The sequence below is a fragment of the Buceros rhinoceros genome, unplaced genomic scaffold, assembly GCF_000710305.1.
Source record: "Buceros rhinoceros silvestris isolate BGI_N320 unplaced genomic scaffold, ASM71030v1 scaffold5781, whole genome shotgun sequence".
Lineage (NCBI taxonomy): Eukaryota > Metazoa > Chordata > Aves > Bucerotiformes > Bucerotidae > Buceros > Buceros rhinoceros.
Window position 1 is genome coordinate 69,197 of NW_010393564.1, and position 16,751 is coordinate 85,947.

General features: G+C 41.7%; 1 protein-coding gene across 1 annotated transcript in view; it reads right to left on the minus strand.

Annotated features, from left to right (window-relative positions):
- The window catches only part of GAS2 (growth arrest-specific 2), a 75,638-nt gene extending 59,352 nt beyond the window's left edge, over positions 1–16,286 (minus strand). The window contains exons 1-2 of the mRNA XM_010144888.1: positions 16,145–16,286; positions 8,387–8,511 (exon numbers count right to left, since the gene is read on the minus strand). Of these exons, the coding sequence (XP_010143190.1) occupies positions 8,387–8,511; positions 16,145–16,286 (267 nt within the window). The remainder of the gene's footprint in view (positions 1–8,386; positions 8,512–16,144) is intronic.
- Between the last annotated feature and the right edge of the window lie 465 nt (positions 16,287–16,751).

Genomic DNA, 16,751 nt, shown 5'->3' on the forward strand with positions numbered 1-16,751 from the left:
ACGCATTAACCCATGTCTCCTTCCAGCTTCGTGTAGCTCTGCCCTCACCACAGGGCGTGACAAAGCTCACCTAAAAGCTTGTAAGAAGTTCTTCTATGTTTTCACCTGGAAGGTGCCAAGCAACCAACCACACAATATCCTAAATTTGTTGAGAAATCTCCCTTTGTGGTCCGGTGGGAAACGGAACTCTACCCTGCCGCACAGCCCTCCTGCAAGCAGGAAAGCTCTAGTTGTAAGAGCTGTTTGCTGAGGCATACAGCGTTTGTCCACTGACCTGCCGCAGGCCAGTCCTACAGCATCTGCAGGAAACCTGGGGGCAATCCAGCTGAACACGAGCTCAGCAAGCCACTGACATGTCAGAGAACGGGACGAGGAATTCTCTAACAAACAGCCTCAGTGTCTGTGGCAATGATTCCTTCCAGATGGATTAGCGCATGTGAGTCATTTCACAAGATTATTCTTTTACTCTCACATCCATGTCGCTCTGCCACCTCAAAGGTTAATACACAAAAAGACAATGCTGGACTTTTTTTTCCCCCCTTCCCAAGTATCTATATTGTACGAGATTAGAAATCGGCTCCACAAGGTTTTACTGCAAACAAAAGACTCTGGGGAAGTACAAGCATGCAGACAAGCAAACTGCTGCCCCAGACCACAAAGACTCGTTCATAGCCTAACCTCATCCAGGCCATTCTCTACTGCAGTCAGCTTAAAACGTGCAGAGAGCACCTGCACGTGGCTCTGTGAGAGCTGAGGACTCTTTACACTGGGCAGAGCAACCCTACAGGACACAGTGTTGGCTGGGAATCCGTCCCATCTACAGGACACAGATAACCTTGAGAAACCGAAGCCTACAGTAAAAACAGAACCACCAGCTGGTTAGATCAGACTCTGATCCAGGGGTCTAAGAAGAACAAGTTCCACATGCTTCAAGGCAGATAAAAAATAGAAAATACTGTCCAAAGAGAAAATTTATTCTTAGCCCTTTCCATGTAAACTTGAATTACACCTTCAGGCATGAAAATTTACATCCTTTCCAAATTTACAAAAAAACATTGAAACAATTATAATGTACCTATGGATGCTCTCACAGCAATCACACATATCAGAGTGTGTTTAGAAATCTGTTAATCTTATTCTTAATTAAGAGTACTTTGATGCACGAAGTTCAAAAAGTATTATTATATTTCAGAAAAAACAAATTAAAGGAAATGATAAATTTACTATTTTTTATTGCACAGCATCTCAATCATTTATCAAGAGGAAGATTTCCTGAGGGAACCTGAAGAACTAAAATGAAGTTATCTGGTTTGGCTTATTTTTTGCATGTTAGTATCCAGAATGATTTTAATGCAAGCGAAGCTCAAAGAGCCTTGGTGTTGATTTTATAAACTATAATATCAAGCCCAAATAATTTTTAGTAGCCTCCTCATTTTTCAGAGCCCTTCAAAACTACTGTGGTCTTTACAACTTTATTCAGGTTTAGCTGGATCTTCAACCGGCTGCGAATCTCTGAATTCTGCCAGGCACAGCCTGCCTCCTGCCTGCCAGCCAAGCCAGCTGCCTTGGGAAATTATCAAACATTTTCCTCCTTCTCTTACTGGTTGGATATTTTATCAGCTTAGGTGAAAATATACTAACAGGACCTCGTACAATTTGTCAGATGTGTATAGTTGTCTGTAAACAAAACTAACAACTTACCCTTACAGTATGTATGCAAGTGTCTTACCCCATCTGAGACTTGCACAGACCTTCCTGGATTACTTAAAAATGAGGGTTACAGAACCATATTCACCGGTCATTTAACCCAGGTGATAATACGTCAGTATGAAGGCACATAAGATTTTCTACAATCAGGTTTTCTTGCTTCTAAAGTGCTGCCAGACACTTTGCTTTCCTGGATGATGCATGCCTTGGAGATTCAGAGGCATTTGTTACTCCTCACGAAACTCCAGGATTCTGGTAATTTCCCCATTCTCATAATTCCCTTTATTCAAAGGGGTGATTGGAAAGATGGAACAAGCATAAATGTATCTTTTGTTCTTATACATTGTTAGAGCAATCCTAGAGCAGTCACTCAATCCTGACTCTCACTGGTTCAGATGAGTCTAATCCTAAACCAGTGGTCCAGATTCTCTGCTTTAGGAGAACTAGGTTCCCTTTATTTGGTTGTGGTCCCGTTGCAGAGCACACACAAAGCTCCTTGAAGCAGCAGATCCACAAGCAAAGGTCTGTCTCCTATCCATATGTAGAGGACTGTGAGTTTCCGTGTTTCTTGTAAATGAGCAGAGTCCAGTATCAATTTGTTTTCGTAACGGGAACTCTCTAATACTAATCACACCTCACCAAATCATAGAACCACAGAATGGTATGGACTGGAAGGGACCTTAAAGATCATCCAGTTCCAACCCCCTGCCACGGGCAGGGACACCTTCCACTAGAGCAGGCTGCTCCAAGCCCCACCCAGCCTGGCCTTGAGCACTTCCAGGGATGGGGCATCCACAGCTTCTCTGGGCAGCCTGTTCCAGTGTCTCACATCACCCTCACAGTAAAAAATTTCTTCCTTATAAGGAACCTAAATCTACTCTTACACAGTTTAAAGCCATTAGCCCTTGTTCTATAAAGAGACACCCCTCAGCTTTCCTGTAGCCCCCTTTAGGTACTGCAGGGCCACACTAAGGTCTCCCCAGAGCCTCCTCTTCTCCAGGCTGAACAGCCCAACTCCGCCTGTCCTCACAGCAGATGTGCTCCAGCCCCGGATCATCTTCGTGGCCTCCTCTGGACTCACTCCAACAGGTCCACGTCCTAATACTCAAAGCCTGTACAGTGCTCACAGATCAAGCCACTGCTGTACAATGAACGGTATTCCCAGGTTACGGATGTGGAAAACGAAAGCACAGAGATGTATTCTCCCAAAAGCAAACAACAAGCTTACAGACGAGATAGGAAATTAATTTGGCCTCCAGTTTATAATCTTGTTCTTTCGCCACCAGCCCCTTCATTCAATATTGGCAGAATTCAAGTCAATTCCGCGGCTTTTCAAGTCCTTTGGTTTATATAATTCTGCCTCTCCTTCCCAGACACACATAATTCTCTTTAGAAACATAAACATCTTCCAATTTTAAACAAAGTGTGAGTTTCCAGTTGTGAAACTGCCAAATTGTTTCATCTCTGAGATCCAACTTCAATATTAGAACTTAATTAAGGGCAAAAAACTCCCATCCCAAATAGTAGTTTAGATCTCCTAGCTGTAACTCTCAAAATGCATAATGTGAAAATACCTGAATTAAACATTCTAGGTCTTGAATGCATCTGGATTTACTTGGTATTTACTTCTGTTTCTTGTATAGGCCAGATCAAATCTAGATCCCAGCTTCCTGAAAACGAGGTTGAGTTTTAGTTTCCAATTCATAATTCCAAAGTATTTTTACAAGAGATTTGAGTTGAAATTTATCTGATTAACCTCTGAGATCTCAAAGGATGAAAAAGGATGATTCAGCTTCAACCTGTTTTCATTCACCTGCCATGAAAACATTACTTTCAGTGGCATGTTCGTAATTATTCAGGCAGCCTCCAGGATGGTGGGCAGACTGCTATGCCCTGGCTATTAAAATGGTGATAACTATTAACACAAATTTTTTATGTGTATTTTAAAATCTTAAGCAATGGGCTCACTAAATTAAGTCCAAGGAAATGCAGGCTCTGAGCATACTACACAAGTCTTGATGCTCTGAATTTGTTTGTACAGCTGTGAAATTCTCAAATTAACTATCTGTCAGGAAAAGTAAAATATTGCCAGGAGACCATGGAGATGAAATCCAAGCCAATGGGCGAAAATTACAAAACGGCATCCTGTGACATGAAGCGCTTGCAGGGAATAACTCCTGCTTTAATAATAAGTCTGCAGTTTCTAGACGGTCGATCATTAGCAGTACCAGCACAGGTAGCTTCAACGACTTACTACCCTACACTGAGCATTTATTAAGACTGATGTCAGTCATCTCCTTGCCATTTTCTAAATGCACATGGTTAGATTTATGAAGGTAAAATCTCCAAAAAGAGGGGAAAATGACTTTTTAAAAAAATTCAATCAAAATTTCCATTTGTATTTAAAACTCAGTTTTGCCTGCCTGAAGCAAAGGATCAGATGCAACATCAATATTTGTGGAATCATCAGGCTTTGAAGCGTGGCTTAGCTGCTTAACGATGAAGAACATTGTCTTCTGGCATCTGCAGAAGAACCCAGCACCTCACAGCCTTTGAGGTCAACAACAGTGAAATGCTTTATCTTCAGAAACTGATAACTTATTGCTGAATGATTAACAAGTCAAGCACCACAAGGTTAGGAAGGTAGACTCACGGAGCACACATTCAAAGGGCAATGAGCAGAGACTGTGTAAATGGCACCAGAGGCTGCCGGACTCCAGCGCTCTCAACCACACATGTGACCCCCGCTGGATAACAGCCACTAAAGCAGAGAGTGACTCAGGTGCTATTTTTAGCTGCAAGCATCTTTATACAGAAACAAAAAGCACAAATTTAATTTAAAATAATTTCTTTGAAGTTTGACCCTTGTGAAAGGATAGATTTGCCCGTGTCCACCTGCACAACCCACAAGGCATTCAGCCCCAAGAAGCAATAATGCCCAAAACATAAGAGCCACCCTACTGCATCAGCTAAAGGTTCATCCAACCAGACGCAGACTGGTCATCAGTATTGAGGGAAGACTAAGACCACAGAAAACATGTTACACCTCTCAATACTTTCTTAAGCTCCAACCATTTTCAGTTGTGGGGACTTGCTCATCTAGATGGGGTTCCTATGTACTCAGCCTTCCAAGAGAGCTCTCTTATCTTCTTGAGCCCAGGGAAACTTTAACACTCACTGGCAAGAAATTTCCAACTGGTTTGTAAACAAGGACCCCCTTTTTTTATTTGGCTCCTCCCAGCTTCATTCGGCGTGCCATAGTTTTTGCACAGAAAAGGCTGAACATCTACCACACCATTCCTGGTTTTGCAGGTTCCATCACGTTTCCCTGTGCTACCTCTTTCCACACTGAAGAATCCCGACCTACTCAGTCACTCAGAAAACTCAAGTCACTCCAGTGATCTCCTTCACTCATAAGAAGATGTTCCTTCATTGACTTCCTCTTAAAGACTTAAAGAGTCACAGACTTCTTAATGTCTTTTTTTCCCAGGTCATATCGCCAGTAGTTTCCTTCTGCTTTTCAAAACGTCTCCAGTACCCAAGTGTCTCCACGTGACATGAAAGTGTTTATAACAATACCACCGCCTTCCTACCAGATTTGGAAGACGCTGTATTTTGGGCGGCACTCAAAAAAGCTCATGCTGACCTAGGGGGTCCCTGAAAGCTGAAGAAAGTTCAGTCCTCCCTCATAACAAAGAGAAGGATACAGTTCTGTCAAGAAACAAACTGCAAAGCTGGCAGTGCACTCTGCACAAGCAGAAGTTAACCCAGAAGCGACAGGATTTAACCTCTGCCACGCCGCAGAGTATCGCAACATGAACTTAAGGAGTGATGGCAAACATCTGATGAATCGGGGTGTGTAGTATTAGTTTTTCGTGTCTTTGTACATGTGTTGCCATAGCTGCTAAACTGGCCAGACAGCCCCCAAGCGCTGCATGAGTAAATTCACAAGCAGTAGGACATGTCGAGCAGAGCAGGATACATCACCTTTCTCCAAGACAAAAGTAAACCCAACACAGTTTAAGGAGCTTTGCTACCTAGGAAGTAGTTCACTACAAGGAAAAGCTTTGATTATAAAAACAGCTCAAAGCTTATGGAAGGACTTTGGAAGATTACACACATACCACCCCCCACTATCTACAGCCTTATCTCGTCTCCCTCACTCAGCTGCCTGCAAGCTGATCCTTCTGGCAGCCGCACATTGTCTATCAGCCTGCTTCTGTCTAACACAAATGCAAAAGTTGTATCTATGGACAGAAAACCACGTTATCTGTTTTGATAGAGGCTGAACGATACAGAAGTCAGCAGCTTCTTCCAGCTGCCAGCAAAGTCACTAGGGCACCTGGGTGGGAGACCATAACGTTTCCGTTTTCCTGTGCACAGCAAAGTGTCCAAATGGCTACAGAATTCTACATGTATTATTAGCAGAGCGCACAGTAATGATGCACGGGAGGATTGGGGAATTCTTACTACGCTAAATTTCATACAGAGTAATCTTCTTATGAATTTCCTTGGCACCACAAGTCAGATTTTCCAATGTGTAGACTAGACTAGGACTGCTACGCAGGGAATTAAAATCCTAAAAGATGAATAGCTCCCTAATAGTCTACGATAACACAAATCTATTACTCTGCCATTTCTTTGAATTCCTGTTACATTAAGTATGAAATAATATACACTGAGAAAACAGCAGATGAGCAGGATCTTCTCCCTTTAACTGCATCGCCTGTTGTACCAGTTAGACCAATAAAAGACCAACAAATCTAATTACAACATATGGGATTACAAAGGTTGAATTGGCTTCTAATGTAACTTCGGTTCAGAAAAAGAGGATCAGCTAATTGCAGTAAGGGAGGCCATATTCTAAGCTGAGGAAATTAATACAAGAATGGAGGTCTACCTCTTTTCAGTGGCAAAACACAGAAGTACCAAGCACTGATGTGTTTCCAGGTTACCTTTCCAAACAGTAGCTCTCTCCAAACAAGACACCATCAGGCAAAAGTCTGATTATACCAAAAAACCCCTCAATAAACCAAATAAAACAACCAAAAACCCAAAAGTTTAAAAGGCAATGTTTAAATATCTACAAAAATGTTTTGCTGGAATTTCTGAATATTGACCAGAACTTTGTAGTATAATTTATGAATATCATTCTGAGAATTTTGTATTAAATACTCATGGCTTTCTAATATGTCAGTCTGTAAAAAAACGCGTTACAATCTGATTGATTTTCCAGTATGCCAACGGGGCAAGATATGAAACGGATTGTTTTAGAGCTACGTAGCCCAGTTCACCTTCTGGGTATTCTCTGAAGCTTTTAGTAGATTTTGTCAATAATGGTACCTTGTGTGTGTTTGTTTAAGGAAAAAAACCCAAAACAAGTAACCCTGCTTTCTGCTCAGCTAGTTCTTCAGTTCGGTCCAAAAGACTGACGTGTTTCCTCAACTTGGGAGCTACCAAGGCTCTAAGAGGCCACAGGTGAAGACAAGCTGGACCATATTTTAAAGAGGAATTCAGAAGTCATCCAGTGCTTCTATTCACCAAACCCTGATTATAAGATAAAATACGAGTTCCAGCTGCCTTCTCCTCCTTCGCAAAGGAAGGCTTCCCTCCTCTTCCTTATCTTCCTTCCCAGCTATCTCTTCCTTTTCCGTTAGAAAAAGAAACTATCCAAAGTAAGCAAACACCCCCCTGCACCCCCCCCAACCCCAGAAGATTAAAAATAATTAAATAAATAATGCCTGCCTTAGTCAAGGCAGTTTCTTTTGCGTCAAAAATTATGAGCTTGGAACCAAGAAAAACAATTTATGCAGCTGCAGCTGACAGAAGGCTGTCAGGTCTCAGAACCGCTGATAAAATGCATGCTGTGCCCCAATTTCTGCTACAAACTAGTTACGACAACATCAAAAATAGAAGATGCATTATGAGATTTCTGCTCTTAGGTTCATTTTTACCTGCTTTAGCTTTCAAGGAGGATGTGCCTGAATTCAACAGAAATATAAGAACAGCTATTCGTAGTAAATGCATTGATGTGTCAACCATTTAACTTCTCCCACAAAGGAGCTTGCTGCACTCTTGGATAATTTCCCATTTCTCCCAGTGATTGTCCTATGGAAGTCATTTAAATGAAAGGGAAGTTGCAGTCAAGCAAGTTCTTAACCCGATTCCTGCAAAGCTCTTCCGTATCTTCTGACGGTTCACATTTTCCACACCACCCCTGCAGCTCCGTACTCAACCCCTTCCAGTACATCAACAGGACCTTTAAACTCACGGCAGCAGAAGTAGATTTTTATTGTTGGCCTCCCTAGAGCTGTTTATGGAGGAAAAGGCACCTCCCACAACTACTTAATATTCCCTGTGCAAATAAAATACAAGGATCACAGATTCTCTATTCACTACCACACACCGCTAGATCTTGTTCTATGTCTTATCCTCCACAAGCTACAAGTTATTTTTTTAGTAACGGCCTCTCACATCATCACAATCTCTTAATAATTACCCAAGAAGTACCAATTCCAATTTTATATCATCATTTTTCTACGCAGAGCAGTTACCTCCCCGCCCATGTGCAGAGCCTCCACATAAGAAAACTCTTAAAGATGCAAAAAAAGTCCAGCACCAAAACAGGCAGATACCTCAGATACTGGTAAGACATGCGAGAACATTCACCAACACTTACTTTGCCAGGCTTGTTTGCATCAAAGCTGTTTTCTTTAAATTTCTCTTGCAGGGTCTCAGCTAACCGACAAAGCAAGGCACCATTATCCAGCTTCTCCATAAAGGTTTCTGCTGTTATTTCTCTACCTGAACAGCAAACAGAAAGTTAACATGGTAAAAAGTGTGCAATAGCATAGACCGAGAAACCAACAGAAATTGTGACAACAATTTGAAATATGCTGTAACTGAAAAACTGCAATTACTTGGAATATTTAGTGAATAACCTCACTACTGCTTCACCAGGAGACAAAGAGCGAATTATTAAAAAACAACACGCTTGCTTTGGGAAGGCACGTGCGACTTGAAAAGTAATTCTAGCATATCAGACTCCACATATGTCATTTTACTTCGGAAATGCCAGTGCTTTTAACACAGTGTTTTAAAAGGCAGAGTGCAGCAGGCAAACGGCTTACACCGGTGCACATGGGCGGCTGTAGGGCAAGAGCTGCTAACGCTACTGTAGCTTATTCTGTAACAGAGGTAGAAAAACATGGCCAGAAGGAAAGGGCTGTATTTTTTTTTTTTAAAAAGTCTTTAAGACTTGATCCTGCAAGAAGTTAACAAGATACTACAGCGACTGCGATGTTTTTTGAAAGAGCTTTTTCGAAAGAGCTTTTTCAGAAACAAAGTTAGGTACGTTAAAAAGAAAAGAAAGTGAAATTCCGTGTTATGGAGCCAGTTGGCACCCCCTTTAAAATTGTCACCCAAGGAACAATGCCAAAATACCCAGATTTCAAAATAGATCAATTATTATCATGCCAGATAAGGTTGTACTTCAGCTGCCACAGATGGTCCTCCCCGGCTGCAGCAGACCAGATGACCTTCCATTACACGGTGCCTGCATCCTCTGCCGGAGGAGATGACACGAGTCCCACGATGAGATGTGCACTCTGACCAGGCTGGGCAGGCCAGAGGAGAGCGGGATCATGTACCACCCTAGGCTAAACTTCCAGGATCTTAACATCATTGCCAGGTAAAATATTCATGTTTCTTATTGAAGGTTTTCCATTTTCACCTTCCAACTGGAAAATTTTCCTTATCTTTGGACACTTTTTTGACAAGCAGCTGCATTTTTCAGTCCTCTTAACTGCTACTAATATCAAGAAAGCATCAAGGATTAATTCTTGTTCTTAATATTAAGACAGGAATTTTTTTTTGGTGATGTTTACATATGCCTTTTGAGAACAGGAAGAATGCTATCAACTCATTTTTCATAGGCTGTTACATGGCAGTTATTGGTACCAACAGCCTGCCCTGCCAAAAAAAAATTTAAAAATTAAAAACCTGAAGTGAGAGTGGTTCCTCACCCCATTCAGATCCTCTCCTGCTACTCAAAACCAGCTTGTTTGCAAGCACAATGACAGGCAGAAGTCCACCCACTGCTGGCTGGGTTATTTTGCCACAGATTTTTGACCAACAAGCAGCTGCCTGACTGAACAAGGGGGGGTTTTTTGTTTTTCTAGTTAGTTTGGGAAAATTTATTGTCTGGAAACTGAAAACAGTAATCTGTTTAGAACAGCTTCACTGCCTTTTTTTTTTTTTTTTGGTCAAAAAACCTAGGAAAAGTAGATTTAGGTAAAAGTAAAGCTTTTCTATACCTTCTTACTCAGAAAAGATGAGAAAACTACCATTCAAAAGTACCAAAAATGAAATCAATAATAAAAAATTGCTATTGTACTTCTGCAATATCCTGCTGGTACGCTGCCTCTTACAACACTGAGGAGAGCAGTATTATAAAGCAATATGATTACAGAACCGCTAAAGGAAAATTGATTTCTCTAGGCCCTTGCCTGAAACCTGTTAGATACTTTAGCATCCCTCGGGCAAAAAATTGTCAGTTAAAATCCAAGACCGAGCTAAGCATCTTTGCAGCAAATCATCTGCAGATACAACAGCAGACATTTTTGGTTGAAGTTCAGCTTGTTTTTTCTAACGCATTTCTACATGCAAAATATCTGTTTAGTGCAAAGGGGTTTTCCCCTTTTTATTCCCCCTGAATTCTCCCAGCCCACGCTGCAGCTCCTGGATTCCCACACGACTCCTCCAGGCAGAAGCGCAGTAGCAGCACTGCGGACCTTGTAGCAGCGCCTCCAGCTCAGCTCAAGCCCGGACTGACACTTTAACAGGCCACCAAAAGAAAAATGGAACATCTCGGCACCTCAAAAGCCTTCACCACCATCCCAGCCTACCTAGTCTCCCCTTTGCCCCACCAGCATTTCGGCAAGAGGTATAAAGGCATCAGGGAGCTAAATCTGAAAAATAACTGTTATAGGAACAGCCTCATTTTTAACAGAGTATTGCATTTTATAACAGACTTTCTTCTAAAAAATTTATTTTGTCTATTTTTAACTTACTCAAGTTTTTTATTTTATTTTGGAAAGCATAATTTTTCAAACAGAAAAGAAAACCAAAACACATTCTACACATCTATTCTATCCTACGATTTAAAGATTTATTATTTTACTGGTCAAGCATTAAAAAAGCGAAAACCTATCTAGAGGTACTTTCTCTTTTCACAGACATGGAAAAATTCTTCTATCTTCTTCTGCTATTTAACAATATGTTTATATTATTTTAAGAGCTGAATTGCATTAGCAGTTTGGTCCCTGCATATTGTGCACTAAGCTGGAGTAGCTTAGTTCTGTTCCCTTTTATGAAAGCTGAAAGAATGAGGTTTGCATCGAACATCTGTATCCAATGAAAAATATATTAGGTGTCAGCTTTCAATTCACTGTATTTTATGGCTCCAAAAGGTGGCATTTCTTTGCTAAAACAGACACTCTGACATATTTAACAGTTGAAATGTATTGATTCAAATGAGAGTAATGTTCATAGCCTGAGGGGAAAAAAAATGGGTCTGTATATTTGTATGGAAAAAACATTAAACTCCATTAAAAATGTATAACTCCCCCTGTAATTACAAGAAAGCAGTTGCAATGTTTTTATAGAATGGTAATAACATTAAGTATAATAAAAAAACAGCCCTGAAAGTATGAAAAATAACCAGGAATACGAAGGTTTTCTCCAAACTCACCAGCATGGTTTACCCTCTCTTTTACCGCAGTCACCAAACACCCCTTGAAAAGACCATCTGTGGTACCCCCGCACCTACCACTTGGGAACTGTGGGCGGCTCTCCGTAAGGCCACCCAGTCCTGCCAGACTGGGAGGTCTAGGAAAGAACAATGAAGAAGAGCCCGTGCCCAGGGCGTGCGCCCAAGACGTCAAAGATAAAGGACTCCCTACGGGCTGCCTCAGACAACCAGCGCCTGCAGTACGCGGTGGAGGGACTCAGAGACTACAACAAAGTACCAAAATCTGCTTGTTCCTCTGTTACTGCACTGAGTTGTTTCCTACAACAGCTGACAGCAATAGAAATAGTTTCGATAGCTTAGAGACACTATTACTTGATACATATGAAGAATCCCAAAGGCACGTTGATGCTCAAGCAAATTGTAAAGTCACCCAACTAAATGAGGAACTGCATCAGTGCCAGCCGAATCACTACAAGTATCAGCATCATCAACATCTTGCTGTTCAGATATTTAAAACCTGCATTTCCCACTGGCCTGAACACGCTGACGGTGAAAATAAAAGAAGTGCTACAGAATCCTCTCAGACAGCAAGATGAGCAAGAACACCTAGACGAAGCAGGTTTTGCTTTAGTTCAGAATCAAAGACAGTTTTCTCACAGACTTTCCACCCTTCATCTCCCAAATTTTATGCCTCCTTCAACACACCTTTAAATTCCAAGCCCGGTCTCCAACTCTATGCCTCTCCTCTCAGATCCTCAGCTCTCTGTTCCTTTTCTCCAAGCCTACTTCACTTTCGTACCCAAGCAACTTTTACATGCTTCATTCAACATTCACTGGTTACCTCCCCAGTTCCTCAGCGTCTTGCGTTCTCCAGCTCCTTACCTATGAGCTTCTGAAGCCAAGAAAGCACCGTTAGGAAGAGGCGTCAGCACTGAGACCTCGGAGCCCAGATATGTGCCCAGAGCACATCTTACAGGTCTATTCCACAGTCCCATGTACTAAATGAAGCTGGATGGAATAAGCCACAACATAACCCTCTGCAGCTGGTTAATGGGCTCCAGGAACGGGAAAAACGATCAGAGCTCCACGCAAGAGCAAAGGGGAAACAGAGAAACCATCCCTCTGTACCTGTCCTAAATGACAGACTGGTGACTACACTCCTCCTGCTGTCAGTCCTTTCACTTCTGCAGAAACACGGGAGAAAACAAGACAGTACTGGAGAGTACAGCAGACAAACACAGCCTATTTGCTCTCATATTGCCCAAATGTGCTAATTCCAGTTAGAAGCTCGCTCAAGGTGGAACAGAAGTTTTCAGCATTCACAAAAACATTCAACTAAAGGAGACATGTAATTACCAGATTTGGAGGGTGTCCGCAGTGGAAGCATCACTGCATGCTTTGTAGGGTCTATACACACTAAAAATAAGGCTGAGATGATCATGATTTGCAAGACAGTTGGGTCATCACATCTCCATAACTGAAAGGATCTCTTGACAGACCCACCAGAGCTCAGCAGAAGGAAGTGATGGCAAGAGACATCACATCCATACCTTCAACCTTCCTCTTCCACATGCAAACGCCAATTCCCGCGGTGCTGGCGTGGCCCACTCAGAGAATGGCACAATGTACAACATGGTATGATTTAATCCCATGTGACGCATCGATTTCATCTGCAATGTCCTTTTTCCAGCCCCCGGAACACAGGCAGCTAAAATCTATTCAGCAATGTAATGACAAACTGCCCTTACAGAAGCTCTGACTCTCTGCCGAGGTTCCAAAAATAATTAGCAGAACGCTAATTAGCAGATACTCAAGTACTAGTGACTACTTAAAACCAAACACCCCACAAAGTCCATACTAAAAAATAAAATGTCCAAATTCTCAGGGTTAAAAAGTCTTAGTGTTATTTTCCAGCTGCAACATCTTTCTGTCTTCCAAGGTCAAGTTCTAGCTGTGCCTGACTTCCACTCAGTCTCAAGCCCCTCCGTTCGTATGATCCAGTGCAATACCCTTCTAACGCTCTCCAGTTTGTCATTCCGAATCCATGCCAGGCTTTGCTGCTACCATTTTAACCTCCCGTAACACTCTGTAGGGCATATTTGCCTCTCCACAAAAATGTCCAAAGACACCATCAGTTGATCAAACTACCTCTGAATGGTTCAGCCCTGTTCTTGCCTAAAGTACTTCCTCTTAATTTTTTTTAAATCTACACGTATTTGAAAACATTGATTCCTTGTTGAGTTGTAGCACAAATGAACGCCCAAAACAGATGAAAAAAACCATGAATCACTATGAAAAAAATGATTTAAACGCAAATTAATTTTCTTTCTAAATTGAGAAATCCTATTGCATTAAATCTGGCCTAAAGACACTTACAATGAGGCCACAGAAGTTATAGCACAGAGCAAAGCGGGGTGGGGTACACAGCACATTGTCTGCTCTGTGTTATCTGCACATGAAAATCTACTGACCATTAATGCAAAGGAAATACATTATTTCTCCCATGGAGGGGAAAACGAGAAAAACCAACAAACCAAAGAGAAAAGAATCTTGCATATCCTTTTATCTGGTTGGATGCTGAAAAGTGAGAGAGCACAAACAGGTTTTTACAACAAGGTAATGGTATGATGTAAGTTCATACCTCCTTCATCTTAGAGCAACATGCTCATACGTCCCTCCCTCCTCTCATCAAAGTTAACCTAAATTATACAGTAATTAAACCAGATTTGAATTCTGAGTTAATATAGTTATACAAATATGAATTACTTCAATTTAGTTACACTTAATTTATTTTGAATGTGAAGTTTAACTTAATTATTCATTTGAATAACAATGTCTTACAGAGGAATTCAAAGCAGTTTAACAAAACACCACAATTCCAGTTCTTCACGACAACCTCCGCACAGAGACCAGCTTGGTGTGAAGGGGGGGGGGCGGGGCACACACATTAAGCAAACAAACTGTGTACGCTGCTTAATTAAAAAGAAGGTTGTGCCCATTTAGTTCTGCAGTGCAGAATTTGGGGTCCATATGAAAAATCAGATTTTTAATTATAGCTGGCATTTCAGAACCCCCTGCTGGTTCCTACTTTCTTGCTAAAAAAGTGACCTCATTCCTAAACTCGTCAGTGTAAGAACTCTTGTGAACTGCAAACAAGCTTCTATTTGTTTTAGAGCGACTCACTAGAACTGCATTGTTTGAAACATTTAAACAATACATTAAATCCTTAATGGCATGTGCTGCTTCCGATGCAAAACATGGGCTTCTGGATTGCTGTCTGGTGGTAATTGGAATGAAAAGTCAGGATTCAGCCAGACAATTTTATAGTCATGCCTCGTTAATTTAAACGGAAGTACCACACAAAGACATAACTTAAAACAAGCACCACTGGTGCAGCTGTAGGTTCAGAACTCTTCCAGCTCTAAAACGGGCATCGCCTACCTGCAAAATATGGTGTTCTCGCCTTCTACTGACACTGTACGTATTGCCTACTCCTCTCATAACGTAGTGATACTTCCCTTCCTCTTAAAAAAAAACAAACAAAAAGCAGCCCAGCAATGTCAAACATTCATATGAAAGGCACGAGATATGCTCTGATACAGAGTGGTATCACCCAGAGTGGTATCACCGAGACGGTTCAGCTACAGCATTGGCCAAGACAAGACATTGTCTAAGTCACACCAGAACAGACCTTCAGGAAAAAATAAGTAACCTACCAAGAAAAAAAAAACCAAACCACACACACCAAATTTAAAAATGCTCATCCAGATTTCCTCCAAAATAACATCAATGAAAGTTCCATGTAAACACCACCTCCTCTGAGACATCTTCTCCTCTTGTTGAATGAGAGGAACTAGGCTGGCACACGTCCCTTCGGATGAGCTATTGTGTAAGTCATGAATTTCTTTTCACAGAATTCTTTGGACTTACAGAGAACACACAAAAGCCATTTTCCTCTGAATGCTCTCAGCAAACAACATACTACTTCCTGGATCATAGTTTCTAAATTCCACCTTCCTGACTAAGTCCTCTACCCCAAAAAGCTGTCTCTCTCCTTCTTGCCAGGGACATGCTCTCATTTGCTCTTCTTCACGTGTACCTGATTTTTTCTTGGCTTTTGGTTTGCATCCTCTTTCATCACCATGTTTTGGCTTCGCACACCAAAGCGTACAGCTACAACCAGTAACCCCCCAGGTCCCAGCTGCAGCCACTGGCTCAGCCCCCTCTCTGCACAAGCTTCCACAAGTCTCGGCACACGTTGCCTTGGGTGGCAACCATCCCTCACTCGACTGCAAAGGACTATGTCGCAGCTCCTTCCCTTCACAACAGCCGGTACATCCACACTCTTTAGGAGGCCTACGGTGAAAGTGGAAGACATGGGCCATGGCAGTAACTAGCTTAATGCTTCTAACACAGCTTAATGGTATTAATACAGAAAACACGTCAATAAAACATTTAAAGGGAAATCTGAGGAAAAACAAACATGAAACAAATAATAAAGTTCAGTTTCACTACTCACAGGAACACTGTGGAGGCACATTACTCACAATCTTCTCCGACCTTGCTAACTGTTGCATACGTGGAGGTAGCTACCTCATCATAACTACCTTTGGTTTCAAAAGACAAACAAGTCTGCAGGAGTTGCCCCTCTGCCCAGTACCTGCATTCCATATCATCGTATCTTACCCAGTAGGTTCGTGAGCCACAGGGCCAAATCCTCTTTCATCGGCAACAGGTTGGCCTCGTGTCTACTTGCAAGCCACTGACTGTATTGATGCATGTCGGAGAGGCCAGGCCCACGTGCCTTCGGGCTCAGAGCAGTGCACATCGCTTATCCGCTGTTGTACCTGTTTTATTACGTACATATAAAAAAAAATAATTACTTCTACACACCAAACCAAGGTTTGCAGGTTCTTTTTACCATGGCGGCTGGTATCAGCTGTAACTGTGCTTCTCAGCCATCTGATGTCAGACAAACAGATGTGGATCGAACACAGGAATGCAACATTGATCACTGAAGTTCTGTTAATGGATCACATTGCAAATGATTACATCACACAGATAAACATCACCTCGGATGTCAGACAAACAGATGTGGATCGAACACAGGAATGCAACATTGATCACTGAAGTTCTGTTAATGGATCACATTGCAAATGATTACATCACATAGATAAACATCACCTTCATTTGTACTCACCAAGCTACACGTGTTGCCAACACATAACCAAATATCCTGCAAGGAATGATTACAGTCAAATCAAAATAAACATTTTACTCAAAGCTAACGACT